General features: G+C 40.4%; 1 protein-coding gene across 1 annotated transcript in view; it reads right to left on the bottom strand.

Moving 5' to 3' along the window:
* Positions 1-10,785: 10,785 nt before the first annotated feature.
* The window catches only part of atrnl1b (attractin-like 1b), a 71,700-nt gene continuing 59,621 nt past the window's right edge, over positions 10,786-22,864 (bottom strand). The window contains exons 27-29 of the mRNA XM_063483026.1: positions 20,974-21,081; positions 14,148-14,262; positions 10,786-12,879 (exon numbers count right to left, since the gene is read on the bottom strand). Of these exons, the coding sequence (XP_063339096.1) occupies positions 12,755-12,879; positions 14,148-14,262; positions 20,974-21,081 (348 nt within the window). The 3' untranslated portion in view covers positions 10,786-12,754. The remainder of the gene's footprint in view (positions 12,880-14,147; positions 14,263-20,973; positions 21,082-22,864) is intronic.

The raw sequence follows: 22,864 nt of genomic DNA, 5'->3' as shown, positions 1-22,864 counted from the left end.
TTCAGAATCTTGCCTTACGGTGCGTTCACACCGAACGCGATAGACGCCCCTAGCTGGTCGCGTGCACATTCGCACTTCGACGCGCGACCAATTCTCAAAATATGCAATTTTCATGCACGTGAAGCGGAAATGTGGGAGGAAGTAGTGCCAGACGGTATGTTTGCAAGATGGCAGCTGTCGATCTAGCGTTTAAAGAGAGAGTCTCCCTTCTCTATTTACTGTGGAGAGCAGAGCAGCGCCGTACCTGGATCCATCAGGTCCTCCAGAAGCGTGAGCAGTTTGGTGAGTTTCACCACTTGCTCCAGGAGCTGCATCTGGATGACGGCCGCTTTCAGCGGTACCACCGTCTTTCCCTCGCCCAGTTTGAGGAGCTGCTGTCCCGCGTCGGTCCAAGCATCGCCCGCCTAGACACCAACTACAGGCGCTCAATCCCACCTGCAGAGCGCCTGTCCATCTGCCTGCGGTTAGTAAAAGTGTTTAATACGGTAGTCCTTTATTGATACCTATGCTAATATATGCTCACTTGAAGTCCCAGTGACTTCCCCACAATGGCTCTTTTAAGAGGCACCCACAAACCTCTAAAGAGCGTTCCTGCCTTTTTTTTTTTTAAATTTTCTTAATAAATGGAGCTTGCCTCCAAAATAAACTAACGTCTCTTTATTCTCTTAAATAATTGGTCTTCACTATGTTCCTATATAGTAGTATATTTTTTCATTAGTATAATATGAAATAAATTCTACATGTGTCAAGTTGTGTGTCAATATTTGCTGTGTAGTAGAACTGAGACATTAGTCATTACAAAAATGTATTTGAAATAATATTAACATTCTCGGTAGAGAAAGCAGCTGGTGTTGTACAGCCCCAGGTGGTTGGCTACGGCATTGATGAGCCTTTCCTCCATATTAAATGAAGAATGAATGCCTTTGGCTGGACCTGCCCCCTTGAACTAGGTCAGAGCATCATGTCATCAGGCTCCTGATTCGTTGTCGCGGAGCGACTTGAAGCTGGAGTTCAGATTTTTTCAACTCGAGCGGTAGACGCGATATGCGCGAATGCACAACATGCACCACACAAACTGCCGCGCGTATTTTTATTCGCGCTTCAAATGCGTCAGTCGCGCTACTTGCTCGCACGACTGGCGCGTTTTTGCTTTTTTGCGACGCAAATCTGCTTCTGAATTTTTGCGGGACCCCCAATCGCGCTTCATCGCACTCCTCCATTGATTTTACATGCAAACCTGACGCTCTGGTCGTGTCTATCGCGTTCGGTGTGAACGCACCATAATGATACTTTTGCATGCAGACTGGAGCTGCCAGAACCACCAACCATCCGCTTAGTAAATGCTCTAAATCCTGAACTATAGCCACACCGTAGTGCGCATGTTACCAACTTTCTTTCTTATCAACTTTATATTTTCTTAATTGCTACAGATCTCCAAACTTCATGTGGCCTTCAGATTAGGTCAGGGACAGCACATAGAGAGCTTCATGGAATGGGTTTCCATGGGCAAGCAGCTGCATCCAAGCCTTACATGCAGAGGTGTAAAGCACCAATGGACTCTAAAGCAATGGAGATGTGCTCTCTGGAATGACGAATCACAATCCTCCGTCTGGCAATCCTGAGTTTGCTAGGGTTGAGGTTGCTAGGAGAGCGGTGGTTGTCTGACTGCATTGTGCCAAGTGGGGTTGTTTTTCAGGGGCTGGGCTTGGCCCCTTGGTTCCAGTAAAATGAACTCTAAATGCTTCGGCATACCAAGACATTTTAGACAATACCATGGTCCCAGCTTTGTGTGCACAGTTTCAGAATGGTCCCTTCCCATTACAACATGACTGCAAATCAGTGCACAAAGCGAGGTCCATAAACACAGATGAGCAAGTCCAACGTGGAAGAACTTGACTGGCCTGGTCAACCAGTCGTGACTTCAACCTGACAGAACACCTTTAGGATGAATTATAGCAGAAACTGCAAGCTAAGCCTTCTCATCCAACATCAGTGTCTGACCTCATAAATGCACTTCTGTAGGAATGGTCGAATTTCCCATAAACACACTCCTAAACCTTGAGGAAAGTCTTTCCAGAAGGGCGGAAGACGTTATTGCTGCAAAGGGTTGGCTGACATCATATTAAACTGGAGAATGCATTTTTTGAAGAAACTGCAGTGCGAATGCTGACAGCTGGATGTTTTGAGCTGAAATGTAACAGCTGCTGTCTTTAATGCTGTCCATTTAAATGGTCTTACCTGTACATGTAACCAATACGTCAGCTTACCAAAGAATAACTGAAACAATATCTGTAACAACAGAGGACAATTTATTCAGGGTCTGACAGCATCCATGTCCAATATCTCATAAGTTTTCTGGACTGGAGAACGTACATCCTTAATAACGTCATCACAACCTCTCTCACATCCACTTTACACGTGTAGTTTAAAGGAAACTTAACTAACATTTGGTGGATATCTTTGCAGTCAGAATAAACTTACGGCCCCTATATGAATGGAATTTAAACAGTGCGACAAAAGAAAAAACATGTTTTTTAAATATTTGCATCAGTTACCAACACTTCTCTTATGGGACATGTGCGTGTGAGTACTTTGGTCCAAATACTCGAGGTCTAGAATATGTAGCAGCCCCTGATCCCTCAATGGCACCAGTAAGACGGCAGGACAGCAGGGCAGTGTTGCCAACTCCTCAGTAAGGAAAATCGCTATTGGCTGTCCTAAAAGTCGCTAGAAGTCGCTAAATGACGTCATCGCCTAATTTGCATAATTGATCATGCTCGTAAACTACGCTGTAGGAGAGAGAAGTAGCACCATGGACGAGACAAAGTGAGTAAAAATCATCCTAAATGCATTTAGGCATTTATATTTACAACTACAAGTTACATTTCTTTTAGCAATTATTGTTTTAATATCATAATTCCCACCCTCCTCCTTTATCCGGGCTTGGGACCGGCAAAAGTGACCCAAAATAGGCACTCTGGCGGAGTTACTTTTTTTTTTTTTTTGGCTTTTTTTTTTCCTTTTTAACCACACAAGAATAAGGGTAAAAGAAGAACATTTTTAACCATAATGTTGTTAACAAACTACATTAGCAATCTAAATGGACCAAAAACAGACAGTAGAAATAAACAGTGGCAATGCGAAAAAATGCTGGGGACTAGTCTGGTCCTAGTTTAGGCTGATTGGGTTTGTTTGTTTGTTTTTCCAGACATCCAGGCTGTGCTGGCTCACAGAAAGAGTGGGTCATCCTCATTTTTGTCAAGATTCTCTACTGCAGGTTCAGCAACTGTAGCACTTGACTTAAATGAGTACGCAGCTGATGTGCCAAAAAGCTGCAAAACATTGTCAGGCAGCTGGTGCTCATAGCAAGCCTCACCAGACAGCTTCAGTCCATATCGGATGTACAGGATGGAGTTAAGGCTCTGCAAGGACATCCGATTTCTAAGTTTGCTTTTTACCACACTCATCTGGCTGAATACTCTCTCAACTTCAGCATTTGAGTGTGGCAAGGACAACACAGACACAGCAGCCATTGCAAGTTCTTGAAATGGGTTGATATCAGCTGCATCCCTGTACTTCCAAATCTCACTCCAGAAGTCCATTGTGTTTTTTGTCTCATTCCATTTACTAAGATGGATGGTACGCCATTGATGGACAATCTTATCTATCGCTTCAGGGGAGAAGCCAAGGAGTTTAGCAATTTTTTCTATTTCTCCAGGGCTCTTGTTGTGCTTTAGAGTTTCCTCCACATTGAAAACTGACATGTACTGCAATGCTTCAATATTGTCCAGCAGTCTCACCCTCAACTCATTAGTAAGGGATATGGTACAGGCTACACACCGCTTTCTGACATTTTTTTCATCCTCAGGCGCAAGGTGCAACTCAGCTGCTTTCGACTCAAAAAGGTAACCAAGGTATGGTTTGGAACTGATGTATCCCTCTATTGGCTCTTTGAGTACATCAACATTTGCCAGTGGATTCAGCACCCTGCTGCTCACAGACTTGATCAGGCTAACCAAGCTGTAAAGTAGTTTAAGAGGATCTACCTGTTCTCCTTCAAAAGCCTTGATGGCGGTCTGTACCTCTCCCAGCACTGACTTCAGAAAAGTCATGTACAAGATATTTTGAGGGTCAGTGTACATGGAGTATAAAACTTCAGCCATGTAGCAGTGTTCACTGGACTTGGTGACTGCAAAATGCAGCCTAAGCTCATCCCACTGGTCCAAAATGCGTGAAACCACAGGTTCAATGGAGAGCCAACGTGTGGCACACACCTTGGTTATCTGTAAAGGTTTCTCCCCACAGTTGATAGTCTCATAAATGGCCTTGTAGGCCTCCCTGCGCTTTGGAGACACTGAAAACCAGTTATAAGTCTCTCGTACCAAGTACTCCACACTACGGGGTATGGTGTCATTGGAAGCATGACTTACAGCAAGCTGCAGAGAGTGGCATACACAGCGAATAAGAACAAGATCTCTGAGGCCATACTCCTCCTTCAGCACTTTATGGACCCCATTGTTAATCCCTGTCATCACAGATGCATTGTCGGTTCCTATCCCCAAGAGATTGTCTTTTTTAAGACAACACTTCTCAAGGAAACCCACAACAACACGAGCTATAGATCTGGCATCTCCTCCCTCCAACTCAACAAGCCCTAGAAAAGTGGACACAATTGTCTACTTGGTGTCGCTAAAGTACCTTATGACAACCCCCAGATACTTAGAAACACTTATATCTGTGGACTCATCGAGGAGGAGGCTGAAACGCTGATCACCCACATCTGCAACCAACTTTTTCAGAAAGTATGGTGCCAGAACACCATTAATCATTTCTGTGCACTTTGTCCTGTGCATTTTGAAATGGGTGGCAGCAGTGGAGTCTGAGAAAGCAGCTCTACATGCCTCTCCAATATGATCACATGCCAGCATGGAACAGTGTTCAGCGATAGCTAATGCCATGGTGGCTTCGGCCTTTTTAGAAGAGTCTGTTTTTTTAGTAAGAAACGGCAGTTTCATTTGGGTGGAACTGTTATAATGCTTTGCGTTTTGAGTATGTTTTTGTGTTAGCATGTGGTTTTTCACATCACTCTGTTTGGCATAGAAATCCGCCTTGCAATACAGGCAGTATGCACGTGTATCATCTCCAATAAACTGCTTCAACCAGCCCTTAAATTCAGGGTTTGATTCCCACTCTTTCCTGTATTTTTGAGTGTACAGTTTAGACTGCGACATGATGAGCTAGCTAGCTAGATGTTTAGCTTATGTCACAGAGAGGCACACACACGATGGAGGAAATGAGCAAGTGACTATGTTGGAATGATGTTTTAGTGCACTGATTTATTTTAGACAAAGAAAAATGAACATTTACCGCTGCTCCCTAGGGCGGGAGCAGCGGCTTCGCTCATGCGCTATTCATTTGCAGTTTGTACGCGTAAGGGTGAACAACATCTGCTCTGACAGCTGCTGGGGGCGACTGCTGCGTGAGAACTATCCACCGCCTGTGAGCGCTTTGACTTGGGCGATGTGCCCACGGAAGCACCGGCTGCTTGTTGACAGTAAGAACGATACGTGGTTTCATGTCAAAAAGTCGTCATAAGTCTCCAATAACACCAGCAAAAGTCGCCAGATTTGTCGCTAGTCGCTTTTTTAGAAAAAAAAAAGTCGCTAAGGGGGTCTGAAAACTCGCTAAATATAGCGACAAAGTCGCTAAGTTGGCAACACTGCAGCAGGGTCTCTTCCTCAACAGAAAACTCTCCTCCACCGCTAGCAAGAGAATGAACAAGTATTTTAAGACTACTGCGTGTACAGCTATCACCGTTGGCTCACACAAGCTTGCTCTCTGACACAGCTACAGGCCGTGTGAGCTCATAGCCCCCTAAGCAACAATGCAGTGTGCTAATTAAAATGCACGGCATAAATGACAGCTTACTGTACACTAAACACACATTGCTCACCGAGTTAGGTCCTCCTTGCACCATACGGACACCGAAGTCCGCCTAGCATGGCGGCTAATTATCCAGCTTACTAGCTTATCCGCGATTAGCACACTAATAATCATTAACCAAACGATAACATATGGAAAGAAATAATATTCATACAAAAAACCAATTCTTACCTAGCAGGAGAATGAACAATACGTATTTTTAAGGCTACTGCGTGTATAGATATCACCGCTAGCTCACACAAGCTTGCTCTCTAACACAGCTACAGGCCACGTGAGCTCATAGCCCCTCCCGCCAGAGTTTACTCCCCAGTTAACTGTCGTGAAACAGTCGTAAGTCTACGGAAGAGGATTAGGGCCACCGGGGGGGGGGGGGGAAAGTGGGCTCTTCTTTTCCAGATTTCTGAGAAAAAAGTCAGAATTCTAACCCTAAATGCAGAAATGCAACAGGAGAAAACAAAACAAAACAAGTGCAAGATTATGAAGAACTGGCAAAAAAAGCTCAAACAACTGGAGGCCAGAAATGATTAAATAGTCTAAAAAAAAGATGAAATGGGAGGAAAAGTATGTACAACTGGAAAAGGACCAGAAAGAAGTGGAGAGCAGAAAGTCTGAACTGCTCCAGAAAAAGCCCAATCTTAGCAAAAACACGAAGAATTGGTGCACATGTACGAGGAGCAGGTGAAGCAAAACGGAGACATTCAAAAGGACAAGCTAGAGCAGCTGCAAAATAACACAGTGTTGATGACAAAGAATAAAGAACTGCAGACCAAAAACTTGCAGTTGAAGCACAAAGAGTAAATTCAGGAATGCAACAACCTTAAAGAAAATCTCCAAGCATCAGTGGAAGAGTTCAACAAACTCCAGCAAAACTGTAACAAAATTTAAGACGAGAGTGAAACACTCGCACAAGAAGTGGAAAAATTGGAGGGAAAAAAACAGAGACCTCGTTGAGCAACAGAAGAAAAAGAAAAAACATTTCTGGCTCTTCAGGTCCAAGTCAGGTGAGGATGAGGCCGAAAAGAAAGAAAGGAAAAAGAAGAAAAAATGGAACAAAAACAGGAAAAAGAGCTGAAGAAAAAAAACAAGCTCCTGGTCGTGGATGACGAGAAACAGGAAACATTCTCCTGACAAGAGTGCGGATGAGGCTGCTGGGGGTTCAGCTTAGGCTAGAGAACAGTAGCTTCCACTGCCCTCCTTTCTTCACCCCATCTCCATGTCGTTCCACCTATCCACCCTTCCTCCGTCGGCCCTTTATGGTTCTGCTTTGATTCAACAGAAACTGGCAGGGAAGCCTTTTAGTGCCTCCCGCCTCCTCTGAAAGACACAGGCATAAACACACAAACATTTATTAACATGTTCCACAGTCTTCCAGTTTGATCATTTTGATTTTCTCATCTTGTGGACAACAACATACATGGATGCAGATATATTGTTAACTTTCGTAATGTTTATTTATTTAACATATCCAGCTCCAGCCCCACTGCCATCCTGACAAGGATAAGCATTTAAGAAAATATGTGAAAAAATGGACAACTAACTGAATTGATGCAAACACACTGGACCAATCATGTTTCACTGAATTAGAGACTCTAACAGTCTCTTCTATGTAAGACTGTCTCATGCTGATACACCTGCAAACTTGACAAAATCCAAACATGAGCTCTTTCAGATGCTTTTTGAAATTTTGAGCTCTCTGACCTCAGTATAAGGCGGCTTGGCCCTCACTGCCACTGCTTGTTGAAAGTACTCCTGCTTCTTGTCTTCCCCCAGTGTTGACCGCCTGCCTTTAATATCACTTATAAAGATTAGGATAACAGTACTGTGAATGCTTAATCAGCATCCACACTAACAATATGCCCTAAAATGGGATGTTACTCAAGTTCATTTGCATGTGAAAGCAGAGAGCGAATACTTTTGGCAATTTAAAGTATAGGCTGCTTCGGATATGTGCTCCTCGGCACTGGCACAGCAGCTCTAAAGTGCTGGGAAACTTGTGCTCACTCTGTAGTGGAGATCAATATGTCATCCAATTCCCACTTTGGGTTTCTGTCACACAATCTGAAATGGAACAAGGACATTACTACTTTAAGTAATTGATATGGAGCAAAAATAGCATGTTTCTCATGTGGAACGTCTTAGTATATCCACTAGCCTTTGCTCATGTACATGAATTGGGAATCTCTTTTGCACCTTCTCATTCCACTGGACACATTGTAAAGTTTGCTAAATACGTTCATGTTTTTAATAACAGTACACTCAGTACATGGCATAAACCTTGCCTCACAATCCTTAAACTGGCAGAAGAAGACAACATGGATAAACATGAATAAATGGACTATCCCAACAGAGTGAGCATACAGTAATTAAACTAATGTCTGCTTTAACATTAATTGAGTTTGTTATAGTCATCAGTATTCATTGGAAATATATAAGCCTGCATTAAAAATATGATTGTCATTGGCTTAAAGCCTAGTTCTGAAGATTTTATATCCATTTACATAAAATTAGAGTCAGAGCTTCATTTATCTATTCTAAAATGTGATTACTTGGAAATCTTTCACTTTTAGCAAAGGGGCCTTGGGGAGACATACAGGACGTCTCATGTACAACTGGCAGCCACAAGTAGCACAGTGACAGTGGCACCACCTGTCACCTCCAGAGCTTTACACCTCGCTTTAATGAGCTGGAAGGGAACGTGACACATGTAGATTCACTTTTGGCAGAAAAACCTAGTTCAGGTCAAAAAGACCTCCACTCAAAGTGTATTCTTGGCACTTCAGAGAGCTAAAGGCATTTTACAGAACATGCAGAAATGCACCACTAATGATATTACTGCTCCAATATTGAGCTTGTGTTGCGTTTGAAACATGAAAAAAATATTTGTAATATTTGAAAAGAGCTCTTTTATAGCAGCACTAAATGGGTTAGTCTTCTTGCTGTTCAGAGCATTAAAAATATCAACACGGTGAGCGCTCCTTCGATGGGCTCGTGGCTTTTTTCCAGGAGCGCCAGCAGCTAATAAGTACACTGCTGAGTATAAGTGAGGATTATCCAGAGCAGCACTTTGGCAGGCTGCATCTCTTTTCTTTGCATCCTTTTTCAAATGCACGTCATTGACATTGAGGAGGCACACTGAGAGGTGTTAGCATATTGAAGGACAAACCTCCTAATATCATGCTGAACTTTAAAGGAAACCATCCACTGTGTTCTTTATCTTCACGTTTACCGCGAGGTACACCTCGTAGGCACTTTTTCATGTTATTGGTAATTTCCTGTATTTTGGAGTGGCACCTTGTTTCACTAAAAGTGCTATTTTTGAGTGAGTATTGTTTTTCTATTTAAGTGATTTGCTTTGCGTTTGGTTGATCTCACGGCATGCTCTCTGAATAATTAAACATAAAACGAGAGTTATTTGCATTTAGATGTTTTTTGTCTGCTTTGTCATTTTTTCAGAAAATATATGTGAGGAAAAAATGTTAATGAGAGTGAATAATTAACAAAAAAAACATGTTTTAACTACATATTTGTCTTTTAAGGCCTTAAACCATTACCGGGTATTTAAATACAACCTCAGATGAACAACACATGACATTTTACAGTGTGTCAATATTTACTTACAGTAACAGAAAAGAAGCCAAAATGGAAAAGCAATGTGGAAAAACAAAGTATACCCCATGAGTTTTTAACTTGTAGAACTTAAAGGTTTTCTGTGCACTTTCAGTCTCCCACACACTCTTTACATTTATTTAATTAATTGAAGTTTGAGGGCATTTATTGTTCTTATTCTTTTGTTTTTTTCTCAGAAATCCTGTTGAAGATTGGCTGGTGTGCTCAGGATTGTCCTGTTGCAGGAGTCAAATTCAGCTTTAGCTGTCAAAAAAGATGACTTCAGATCAGGAATTCGTAGTCAACTCAAAGACGGCAAGGTACCCAGGTCCTGTGGCTGCAAAACAAGCCCAAATCATCACCCCTCTGCCACCGTGCTTGACAGTTGTCCTCAGGTGTTTGGTTTTTGTTGAACGTCTCACTGTCTTGTTTGTCTAAAGCAGGGGTGGGGGAACTCCAGGCCTCAAGGGTCAGTGTCCTGCAGGTTTTAGATCTGTACTTAATCCAACACAGCTGATTTAAATGGCTAAATTATCTCCTCAACATGTATTAAAGTTACCAGAGGCCTGGTAATGAACTAATTATTTGATTCAGGTGTGGTGACCCAGGGTGATATCTAAAACCTGCATTACACTGGTCCTTGAGGCCTGGAGAAATAAATGTTGAACTTAAGACATTAACGTTAAACAGCCTGACCTCTGGGGAGAATTTGCTGGCATAGTCGACTTCCAGGAAGATTGTCAACTGCATTGAATGAATTCTGTTCTTAATGTAGATTGATGGACTTCAAATTGTTTGGAAAGGGCCTTCTGATCCTTCCCAGATTGATGAACAGTTCACTGCTGATGACTTTCTTCCTTGGCATTGTATTACCACAGACACACCTGCAAAGTGCCAAAATGTGTGCTTTGATCGAGGTGTTCACACTTGTTGATGATCAGTTAATTAACGTGCATTTGATTAGCAGCACCTGGCTCCTATTTACCCTCTTAATTCACACGGAAGAAATCAATGTGTACTTAGTTTGTCCACACCCTGCTTCTGGAGTGCTTAGACTTATTTTTTGTGAAATAAATAATGACACACTCTAATGTGTCACGTTGTTGTACATCTGTGTCATATTTACCGAATTTTACGACCTGCTAAGGACCAGATGATATGTAAAACCTAAGAATTTTTTTTTTAAAAAAAGGCTTAAAAAAGTTAAAAGACTTTACCACACAAAAGATTTCAAGGTCTGTTTTTATTATTTATTTATTTTCTGGCATGTTGTCCATCCTTAAAATACACTGAAGAATACTGATATGCAGTTTCTCATCTTTTCTTTTTTCATTTTTTCCTCCTTCACGGTACAGTGAGACCCTGATTCCTGTGTAATGACACCGGTATAGGAATACTCTACAAACACAAAATTAAAACACAATAGCTGGCATACCACCATAACGTAATGCATCGTCGTAACCACTTTGTAACAAAAAGCAAGAGAATGCCCGTACAGTCTTCAAAGATGCACAATTCAAAAAGGGTTGACATTAAAACAACTGATTTAAGTCAACAATGAAAATCGAGTTAAATGCGCTATTACACAGGAATCTGTTAAATATCAAAACAAATTATTAACGGAAATGCTCTTTACACAAGTGTAGCAAAAGACAATTTATCATAGATATAATATTATCAGGTGACAAGGCCTAAAATAAATGATAACCGCTCTGTCATTCAGTCATAAAAAACCTGACAAAAACACACAAACTCTCAAGGGATAAGAGTGACAAAGACTCACATTTGTTCCAACAAGACACTGTACAGCTCAGGGTGGAGTTGGGGCTAAAAACGCTCGACAGCTTTGAAAACTCTGCAGATCAACATTTCCCCTCAAGTTCGTGGAAAGCCAAGGCATTATAAAAAGGTAACACAACCCATTGCACTGAAGGACTGAAATAAAGTCATAGCTTTAGAGGACTACTTCGAAAAAAAACAAACAAACTAGTAAACAGCCAGAGGAGCTTGATGTCCCTGGTCCAAGTTTATAAAGTAGGCATCTTTCTCCAACAGTACATGACATCCACCCACCTCATCGGTCGAGGACGAGCTCAGGAGCCAAGTTGCACAGCAAAACGATACAGTTACAAACTGTAGTAAAGAATGAGTCAAGATTTCAGTTTTCTTCTGCGTTATCGTACTTCTTCAAAAGAGACTACACCGAAGAAGAAGAAAAAAATATATATATTACAAATGAAACTTCCACTTTAGTAACAAAAAGTTTTGGAGATTTCCATGTTTTAGTTGGATGGTTGGTGATTCGTCCGTGCCTCCTCCAGTATGTGGTCACCTACATGCTGGTGGTGGTGGTAGTTGCAGTGATATCTCTGCAGCATCTGTACGTGTATTCCACTAAAAATACAGACTTTAGCCTAGCTGCGTGGATGACACTTATGTACAGGAGATGCTAAAGATCATTAATGGTGAGCAATGAAGTGGTATGACAAAATGCTCTAGTTGTTGAACGATGGTAAATCGCACAAATCTTTCCCCAGAAAAAGGCATAATGAATTCAGTCCATAGCAAAGGCTGAGTTAAGAGCTATGTCATACAAACTAAATGCTTTAGCACCATTTAATACCACTTGTTGGCAAGCAAAAAAAGAAAGAAAGAAAGAAAGAAAAAGGGTGGGACAAACATCGCACAATATACTGGATCCCTACCAGCCATTTTCAATCATTTGTTGCATTTCCAAAGTGGTGTCAGAGAAATCTGTTTACTTTGATACAACCTAACATATAGACACCTTTGCTTTTTCCTTCATGCTGAGCAAATTCGTGGTCTCCCAAAGTCTTTAAGCCTAAAGCTTCAACTGTTTCACAATCTCCTCATTCATTCATCTGTGATGTTTTGTAGTAGCCACGGAGCCGTCAGATGTCTGCTTAATGCACGCCACTGGCTGCCAAAGCTAAAGGGAGAGTCCAGAATCCAGGAGAAGGATTTCTGAGGTTGGCGTATGCAGAATAGAGCAAAAAGGGCAAAAAAGGTAACACAGGTTGTGCTCTTGGAACGTGGAAACTTCTGTGGTAGCAGCTAAGTGAAATCTCGTACATGTAGTCATGCCGTGTCTCTGGAAAGGCTTCCAACTGGGATCTGCGACATGTTGGAACAATATGATGTCAGATGGTGTAAATCGGGACCCAGCGAATAAAGTTGTTGCGAATCAGACGCAGGTCCCTTGGTGTGCTGGAGGAAGGGCTTTTCGGTTCTTTATGGCCAAAGACTTGTCCTTAAAATCTGACGCTTTCTGCTGTGAAACGTCTATCAGTGCACTCGCTACAATGAGTCCTGAGGAGGAGAAAGAAAAAGAACAACATGAGGGTGAGAATTCCCACAAATTCATTTGTTCGGTTAAAAAATTTCATAGATATGTTTATGGATATGTGGCATTTCAACCAGTAAATACAGTACTTCTTTACTTTGGTTGACAGTAACACAATTTCACTTGTAATGGCAATAAAGGAGCAAGTTCTAGGATTTTGCTCCTAAAGATCGAAGAACTCCAGATGAGTTAAATTTAACTAGTTTCCCCTTCAAACTGACCTTTATTTTTTAGATTGATCCTGATTCTGACCACATGCACTTTCACATTTGAGGCAATGTTGCCTACATTTTTTTGTTTTTAGGTTGCTTTTAAGATTTAGTCATGGCTTACTTTAGTGTCGTGTAGATCGACGCTCAATATCGAAGCTGGACCCATTTGACACTGAAGTTGTTTTTTACTCTCTGCACAGGCTTAAGGTCTATTATAAATTGTGCAAGTGGTCACAACAGGTCTACTGCTTTACAGACCATTCATACATACAGCACCTCGCCAAAAATGATCATGTAAGTGACTGTGAATGTGGTGTGGCTGTTAGTGCTAGATGGCAGACATAAACCCACACAACCATCTCTAGGATTTTACAGAGAATGGCCCAAAAAAAAGAGAAGATAGCCAGTGAGCGGCGGTTCTCTTGGCAAAAATCTATTGTTGATGCCAGAGGTCAGCTTTGAGCTAACAGGAAGGCAGAGTAATTCAAATAACCCCTCGTTACAACAAAGGTGTACAGAAAAGCATCTCTAAACCCACTGATCCATGAAGCCAGTGGGCTACAGCAGCAGGTGCCGCTCCTGTTAGCTAAGAACAGAAAACTGAGGCTACATTTCGTAAGGACCAAAATTTAACAACAGAATATTGAGAAAAAAATCTCATTTATTCTGGTGAGTCTTGATTTCTGCTGCGAAATTTAAATTGTAGGGTCAGAGTTTGGCATAAACAACATGAAAGCGTGGAGCCACCCTGCTTTCTATCAAAGTTCAGGTTGGTAGCTGCAATGTTAAGGTTGAAAGCAGAAGGCCATCCAACTCTGTCCTAGTGAGGTGTGCCTAATGAAGTGTCTGATGAATGCAACTAACAAAAATAAAAATAAAATGAAAAACAAAATGTAAATTTTCATTACTCATAGTAGCTCGTAATTATAGTCTTTCCCACATAACCCTCATGACCCTTATACCACAGCAGGGTTAATACATTTAACCATAAGACAAAAAGATGGTTACAGTTTTGTAGTTACCTGACTGTCCCGGTGGAGGTAAGCCTGAAGGCCCAGAGGGCAGGCGCATGAGGACAGTCAACACAGCTGCTTTTCCTCCTGAACACGGTTCCATTGCAACAGGTTTAGGTGCACCCTGAAGAAAAGCGATGGTAAAATAGAAAAGATTTTATGACTTGCTCTGGAAACAAAGTGGTTTATATTTATGTGAAAAATACTGCAGTGTGAAAAGCACACAGTAAATACTGCCTTAAGAAAAGAAAGCAAGACAAAAGTACTTCACTGCTTTTAACAATAACCCAGCACCTGTGGATTGGTATAGCCCTGCTTTATCAACTAACCCGATATCAATGTGTCTTACTAGTGCTTTTTTCCCTGCAGTTACACATGTGATGTTGAATTTTCTTTGTTGGGAGCAGCAGACCAAAAATCACTCGTATCAGCTGCTGGAGTTGCCGCACTTAAGACAACACACCCTCCCTTCCCTCCTCCTGAGACAAATGCTTTGATTGGTCACACAACAAAAAACACTTGTGTCTCTGTCAGACAGTCAAAGTGTGGAGGCAATGACCTACCCTCGGACTTAATGGCCAAAAACTGCCCGTCTCGAGCGTGAAAAACATGTCATCCTGATAATGAATGTCAAGGGTTTCACAGCATGTTTTGGATGAGAGGATAGAAATTGTGGAATAATAACATGTCTGAATGGAATTGACTTTTTTTTTTATTTCTGTGTTGGCTGAATTTAAAATGGAGATGAGAGAGGCAGCAGAGGCAGAATAAAAAAAACAGGTCTGCATAAGCACACCCATTAAAACGTGAAAATCACGAGGCAGACTCGGTAATTTGTTTAAATGTATTCCACTGCAATCTGCCATATATTTCACCCTGCGAAAACAAAAACACAAACACAAACACTGACGCTTTGGGTGTTTTTAAAGCCGCATTGACTCCAAATACCTAATATACACAGTGAGTTAAAAGCAAAAGATTCAGGAACCACATATCTTATTAGTTTTAGCTGCCAAATGGCAAAAAATACATGTTTCAGCATATTTGAGTGTAATTCAGGGCCACTTCACCGACTCGCTTATTAAAACTAAGCACAGTCTTGTTTCCTATAAAGCCTGCAGTGTAATTTTTAATGCAGTAATTAAGCTTGCCATTTGAAATGCCATGATTCACAACTGCTCTTGTGTAATGGCGCGGCTATATCCATGTTAGGCATAACTTCCTAGTCCCAAATTGGCCCCTCTTTTGTAACATGCTATCCTGCTGTTAGCAGCTTGTGGTCATAAATGGATGGTCAATGCCATACATAGGTAAGCTGTATTGCTGAAACAATGCTCAGTGCACACTAAGGTGCACAAAGCCAAGAAAATATACACTACACCACTGCACCACCAAAACCAGGCATAGTCTGTGACACAAGCTGTAATGGAGCCATATATGGAGCCCTACCATTTGAACATTGCTGACTGGTGTCTGTGTCAAAACTAAGAAAGAAAAACTCCTGGTTTCCTACTCAATGTTGATTTAAAGCGACACTAATCTTATCCTTACTTAAAAAAATAATAAAATCTTTCATTTTTAAAGCCAGTTTCCTTGCAAAGCCGACTCCCTGGAAGAACGACCCTGGATCAGTCCAGCTAGCCTCAAGTATCATCAATATCTAGCACTCTGAATAAGCTGCACCCTTCATGAGCACAATATGAAAGAGTCGTGCTACATATAATCGAAACATTTTTCCGTATTGTAGGCTGACTTACGGTTCGTTTACGTGCATTGTTACACAATCCAATTAGGCTACATGGTCGGAACACAATATTCTCATGCATCTGCTCAGGCACATTCACGATCAAGAGGGTAATATTAAAACTACGACTGACATTAGAGGGTAATTAAATTGCCAGCCATTTCATGACCATTCAAGTGATCCTGCTAATGAATAGCTGCATAAGCTGCATTCATATAAGGGAGTTCATTTATTCCATGTTGAGTTTTGACGATTTGTGAGATACACATGTATGGACCGCTGGGTGACACATCAGCTAAAATTGAGACTCGGAATCATCAGCAATGCTCAGCAGCAAAAGCAGAAGAACTAAAGAAGAATTTGTCAAATTTAAAATGAATGATCGACTACGTTTAGGCATGTATGGCTTTGTTGACAGATTGCTAAAATACTGCAACGGCAACTAAACCAGTGGAGATGCTTTTATCTTCACGACTTTGGTCAGCTGCTGGTTAGATTGTTAAAACTCTTAATGGCCTCAACATCATTTGGGATTAACAGTTTATATGAAATCCCCTTAGGAGGTCCCCCCATCTTTTAATTATTGATCTAGAATCTAATGCCACCCTTAGGTAAACTCCAAATCTAAGCTCTTGTTTGTGTTTAGTGCAGATTACCATTAGAAAGTAAACTGTTTTACTTTTAGAGAAATTTCCATTTAGTAGATGTGCCACTTGCTTATGTGCCCAGTTTGTTTTGCTGACATCGTTACCATATACATCAACAATTTGATGTCTTTGAATCAGTTTGGTAGCATATATTTGTAGCCATCTGTAACTATCCCCCCGAACTGCAACACCAGCTCTGTTACAACTGAACCATAAATTACACATTTTGGTTCGTGTAAGGCAGCAGGAAAGTTAAACCACTTTCTTTTGGCTCTCCCTCACTTCATCTAAATGCTTACGTTGCTCTGAGAAAAACAGACACATTCCTCCAGTGAAGAGGAAAATCAAATAAAGCTATTAATAAGTCATTTCCTTCAAGCTTAGTCGTAGGGTTGCCTTTAAAAATAGTCTGAAAACTAGACAACTTTTAGATCTTCCAAAGATCTGAAAATAACACTTTTAGAATAAGTAGTGTATTCTAGTCATTCACAACCATCCACAAGCACATAAACATCCATACACGAATGCAAAACACAAAAACAACACACAATGTATCTCCTTTCCTTTCGCCACTGACAGGTGTCATCCATCATACTAGCTGTTCGTTAGTGGCTCCATATGTTGACTGCCCGGCCATAGTGAATATAGAGGCTGTGGTCTGCAGTGTTTGGGCACGAATCGCTCTGTCCAACAGCTGCTGACATCTTGGTCGCTAAAAGCCATGTCCATCTCGGGAGTTTAAACTAACCAAATGGAATAAAATGGCACAAAGGCTGTTATCGTTTTTGCTCTCAGACCAGCTGGAGGGTCTGTAAGTAGTGACGGAGACATGCTACTAACTAATTCAGTGAGATCAATGCAGACGGTGTAGTTAAAGGATAAGGTCTTTTGTGTTCATGTTTTTCCCCCTTTGTAAACTGCATTGGCTTCAGTGTGGATATGATATTCAAAAACCTGTTCTATGCTTTACTGCATTAAAGCAGCAGGTCTGGGCTGGTGAAACAAATACAAAGCACAACAACTGTGTCCTCTTTGACATCAACAAATATTTCCAATAGCTAAGTGGCTCCAGATGCTGACCAATTAACCTTTAGAAAAGAGAAATAGGCTGGTTTGATATGTTTCACCTTCAGTTGGTGCCAAGTCATGTAATTGAGCTGTAAGTGGTCCACCGTACGTATTTAGACATTTGGAACCACAGAGATTTGATTTTGTAAACATTTTTTCAACACAATACTTCCATGTATAAAGATAAGATGCAGACATAGCTGCTTAATACAAATCATTTCAAAACATGGACGCTTAAAATTTTTTAAATTATTATTGTATTAACAAATGAATAAGAAATAAGTTATTTTTAGCAAGCTTTTTAATGCAAAATACACTAACTTTGTCAATAAATAAATAACCGGTGGTTGACCAGTGCATTTGTCTGCATTCATTGAGTAATTACATATAGTTGCGGTGACCAACTGGTGTCCAGTAGCTGACCACTTTCGATCGTTGGCTGGTGGAAGACAACCTCTCAAACAGACTTCAACTAGGTCTGACTGTTATCACTCTCAGACAGATTGGTGAAGCTGTAATTTATTAGACCTTTTGTCAACACATTGCATTCAATCCGAGTCAGTCTGCACTGATGAGCACAACTCAATTGTGACGTGTATCTTTGGGAACTCCACTCAACTAGTTATAGTCTTAAATATACTTGTATATTTATATGTATATGTATACTTGTATAAAAGGTTGGCAAGTACTGAGTCTACATCACTATCTGTGGAAGAATTTCTACATTTCTGTTGCAGTTCTGACTGGACTCTGATTGTCAGTAGTTATTATGAAGTTCTGTGGAATATGAATTTTATATAAAGATCATTTATCACTATTAATCACTGCATTACAAGAAAAAGATTGTATGTAATTGCCAACTTGACCCCATTCAATCTCAAACTGAGAGCACCGCCAACTTGACGCAGCAGAATTGATTTGAAGATGGCAGCTGACTGAGCGTGTGCAGACCCGACCGCTGTCTTCAAAGCAACCATTTCAAAGACTGAAAATTCATTGCACGCAGTCGCAATAACTTTGGTTGTGGTGCAATCCCAAACTACTGTTTTCCCTCTTGTGACTGTAGCATAAGGAAATGTGACCACAAGAGCACTGCATTCTTTTTTCCAGCTGTTGCCTTTACTGGCAAATAAACAGATGCAGGAAAGAGAAGGGAGTATAACCCGGTCAGTTCAAGGTTAGTTGGGGTTACACCAAGAATATCAAAATGTGGTAAATTTAGACCCTTTATATAAGTAAAGTAAATGAAAGATCAGTTTTATGTGCACAAGTATGTGGTTATAAAACTAAACAGGGAACAAAGCCAACTTTAATAAAGGCCATATGGACATCTAGGTGAAGGATTCAAAGTCCTATATTTAAAGGTCAATTCTGCATCTTGACAGGGTTGAGAAACAGGAGACTGACGATCTATTTTTTTTCCAGTTATCATTTTCAAAACAGCTTGCAACATTGTTTACAGCAATATTCTCCAGTGGCTCCTCTTTACTGTGCCGCATAACAAGAACATCATCTTTGATTTTTTTTTGCGCAGGAGTGGGAGGAACAGCACTGCAATAAATTATTGAACGACAGATGGACACGTGTCCCACTGTCAAGTACGTAATTAACATTTTACCTGAATCAAGGCAGAGCACCGGCTTCCAACGGCACTCAAATTTAGGGTGTACCGTACCGCTTTACAAGTGCAGCAATATAGTGCACTCAGACAGCTAAGAAGCATTGTTTTCCTCCTCTTTTGCTCTTTACATTGCCCTTCACAATACCATAATGCACGGTGAGCACCACTCAGCAGTACACTAATAGCTAATGTAGTGCCTCTTCGCCGGTTGCCACAGTGATTTTATTTCTCTCAGCTCCAAGTGACACAGAGCTTGTTCCTAGCTGAGGAATCGGTCCTTTGTTGCTATGATGACGACGTAGCTCTGCGTAGAACTTTAAACGATGCTTTTACTCCACATGGCATAGAGCCCCGCACTGTACTCAGTGCCAGCCTACCCCTCTACCTTCTATCTGTATGGGAGGAATAGATAAGAGCGGGAGCAACTGGGGGCTACAGAATAATTCACACCAAAGGTATATGAGCATCCAAGCTAAACAAATTATCAATCACATTTCGAATGCAGAGGCACCATGTGGCATATTTCCAGTAAACAACCAAAGAGGATAAATTAGGCAAAAATGGAAACGTAGTAAAATACACCCGGTGGGCCATGAAATTATGAAATGTTCCAAAAACAGTCCCGATGTCACCATTTTAATATCAGAGCGAGCAATTTCCTATTCAGTGACGCTTTTAAAAGCAGTGGCCATTGCTTCTAGCTAGACGATTAAAACCACCATACAAATAATTTGAAACATCTATAAATTAAAAAAAAACTCTTAGTACTGTGACATGCTACATATAAAAGATGCTTTAAAAAATATTAAAAAGAAAACATTGATTGGAAAATGATTGTAGAGGGCAACACAAATAAATAAGAGGCATGGAGAGAAAGGGTCACAACAGGCAGATTTCTTATTGACTGGACGACTGAATAAAAGGTTGAAATATTTTGTGTTGATGACACGAGATGGCTGAAAATGGCACAATAACCCCTAATTATTCAGCAATAATAACTGCCATACTCTACATGTCAGTAAATGCACTAACAAAAAAGTGCTTGCTTTTATTTGATGTCAGTACAAATATAACAAAATGGAAATAACACCGTCTCAGTTTGAGGCTTGTGTCAAAACTGAAGGTTCTTCGAGATAATGGATTTTATAAACGGGGAATTTCAATAATCACAATGAAAGAAATTCATAAAGAATTCACTGTCAACCATCGCTATGTAAGATTTTTCCCAAGATGCTTCTGGAATACAGTAATCAAAACGCAAATGTGCATCAAGAGTATTATTCTTACTTTCAGTTTTCATATGTTTAATATTGGAGACTAAACCCAACAGTCAAATTAATCCTTATTTAATATATGCAGAGCCTAGCTATAGCTCCTCAGTTCAAGCCCTGACTGAAACAAACCATTTTCTTCACAAAACCCATAAAGCTAACCTTCTTGGCAGTGTCTCACAAACAGAAGGTTTGGACAGGTTTCTGCGCCTGGATGTCTGTTTTTAATGACGTCACACAGAGCAAAGAGTAGGAGAAACCATCTGAAATGCAGCGTTTAGAGCAGCTTGAAGCCTCACATGGATTACTTGTACACATGCTGGCATCTGTATTTAAAAATTTAGTCATAATTAACAAGAGTCTCTACAGCTGCAACAATATAACTAAGAGAAAATAATAAACAGCATAATAAGTTCCCGTTAACTTTACCATCACAAATGTGATTATCTGTATGTGCACATGTAAGCGAGTGAGTAAGACTCACGTCAAGCACAGGCTGCAACACTTCTGTTTCTTCTCCTCTGGCTTCCAATGAAACGTCGACTGAGGCAAAAGGACGACTGGCCATCTGCTGACGCTCTCTCATCAGTTGCTGTAATATCAAACACAGATGACAGATAAGCAAAACACAGGGCGTACTCTCATACAACAATATAAACAGGGAAAAGCTTTTGTGATGGACTGCATATAAAGACATAAACAGTATACATTTCAAACACATAATTTACATCAAAACGTAAAAACCCTGAAAGTATAATAATTTTAAGACAATCGAGAGAGTCAGCCCATAAAAGTCACCCCAAATCAATATGAAGGCGATGGTCTGTGTATGGGGAAAATCTATAGACACAGTAACTGTATTGTTTTTGTTTTTTTAACATACATGTTATAGAACTAAACTTTGCAGGGTTAAAGAATGAGAAAGAATGAAGAACTGAAAATGAAATACTGATTTCATCAAGTGTAACCTATAGCTGCAGGGCTATTACAGTATGAAGCTAAAAATCAATACCAGATATCAATGAGGAAGCACTAAAAAACTACTCATAAATGTCCATGACCTAAAGACATGGAGAATTACTACTCCACTGAGCTCCAAGTCTACTTTTTGTATTAAGTTGGTTTTTTATAAGCCTGAATTAGATGCAAAAATATTATATGAAATAGTTATGGAGGTACAAAAATATTCAGAAGATGTTTTTTTTAATATAATGGTACAAAATATATGATACAAAACTAGACAGATTCCATATACATTAACATTAAAAATCAAAACCATCAGTGTAGGAACGCATCTCTCCAGATTTGACCAACACAATCGGCAATATATTTACCGGTTCCTCTCCAGGCTGTGGTGCGGTTATTACCCCACAGTGACACAATTTCTGCGGCTTTGACTGAGCAGAAAATAGCTTCTCTTGTTCCTCACTAATCAATATTGTAAAACAACTAGCGCCACACTTTCATCATTGTCTGATCAATATCTAAATAGGCTGCCATTTTAGTGCCAAGGACATCAGTGATTGTTATTGGATTTGTGATGAGCTTAAGTGTGTTGCATTAAGATCTAATTGTACTTCAGATTAGTAAGCATTTCAAGTGGTTGTGCTGGTCCACCTTATAACCTGACTTTCCTCTGCACTTATCCTAGAAATTGTTTCACATGAAAAAAATGTTAAGAAAAAAAATGCCATTGCAAAAAAACCTTTTATATTTCTAAAGAAAAGCTGTGATTGATGTTTTAAGTAATCCAAAGAACAAGTAGGTCAGCAGCTACACAAGGAAAGTCAAGGATTTTTTTTTTGTGCACATTGTGACATTATGTATATAAAAGTGATTTTTAAGCCACTGTAAAACTAAAATATAAGCTTTATTATAAGAAATGAATGAACCACTGTGATTAAAAGACCCATGTGTGACCAACTAGTTAAAGTAATTCAGCACTACCTCCAAGGTCAGGGACCATTTCATTAGATGCTACTGTATATGCAGACTAATATTGATTACCAGCTACAACAGCTTGGCTGGTATCATTTTCACTACAAGTCTGTCTGTGTGTGAGTGCATTTGTTCCCACCACCCAGCGCTTTTTGCTTTGAGCAGATATATTTTAACAATAAGATCGGATTGCACCAGTCATAGACAAGCAGGTGGGATCAAAAGGAGTACAATAGATGGGTGTGGTCACAAAGGTCCATTGGGCCTCATTCGCTAATATTTCCATAGAAAATACTCTCGCAACATTATCGTTGGATTCATGAAACATGTGCAGCAACCTGTTTTATTCTTACCACCGTGCGTATGTGAGTGAATCAGGATTAGTCTGATCCAGCAGGCTTGTGCAATCTGCATGCTACCTGCATTTCTCCTCATAA

Source organism: Pelmatolapia mariae, linkage group LG8 (genome assembly GCF_036321145.2).
Source record: "Pelmatolapia mariae isolate MD_Pm_ZW linkage group LG8, Pm_UMD_F_2, whole genome shotgun sequence".
Lineage (NCBI taxonomy): Eukaryota > Metazoa > Chordata > Actinopteri > Cichliformes > Cichlidae > Pelmatolapia > Pelmatolapia mariae.
This window is presented reverse-complemented; position numbering and strand designations above follow the sequence as displayed.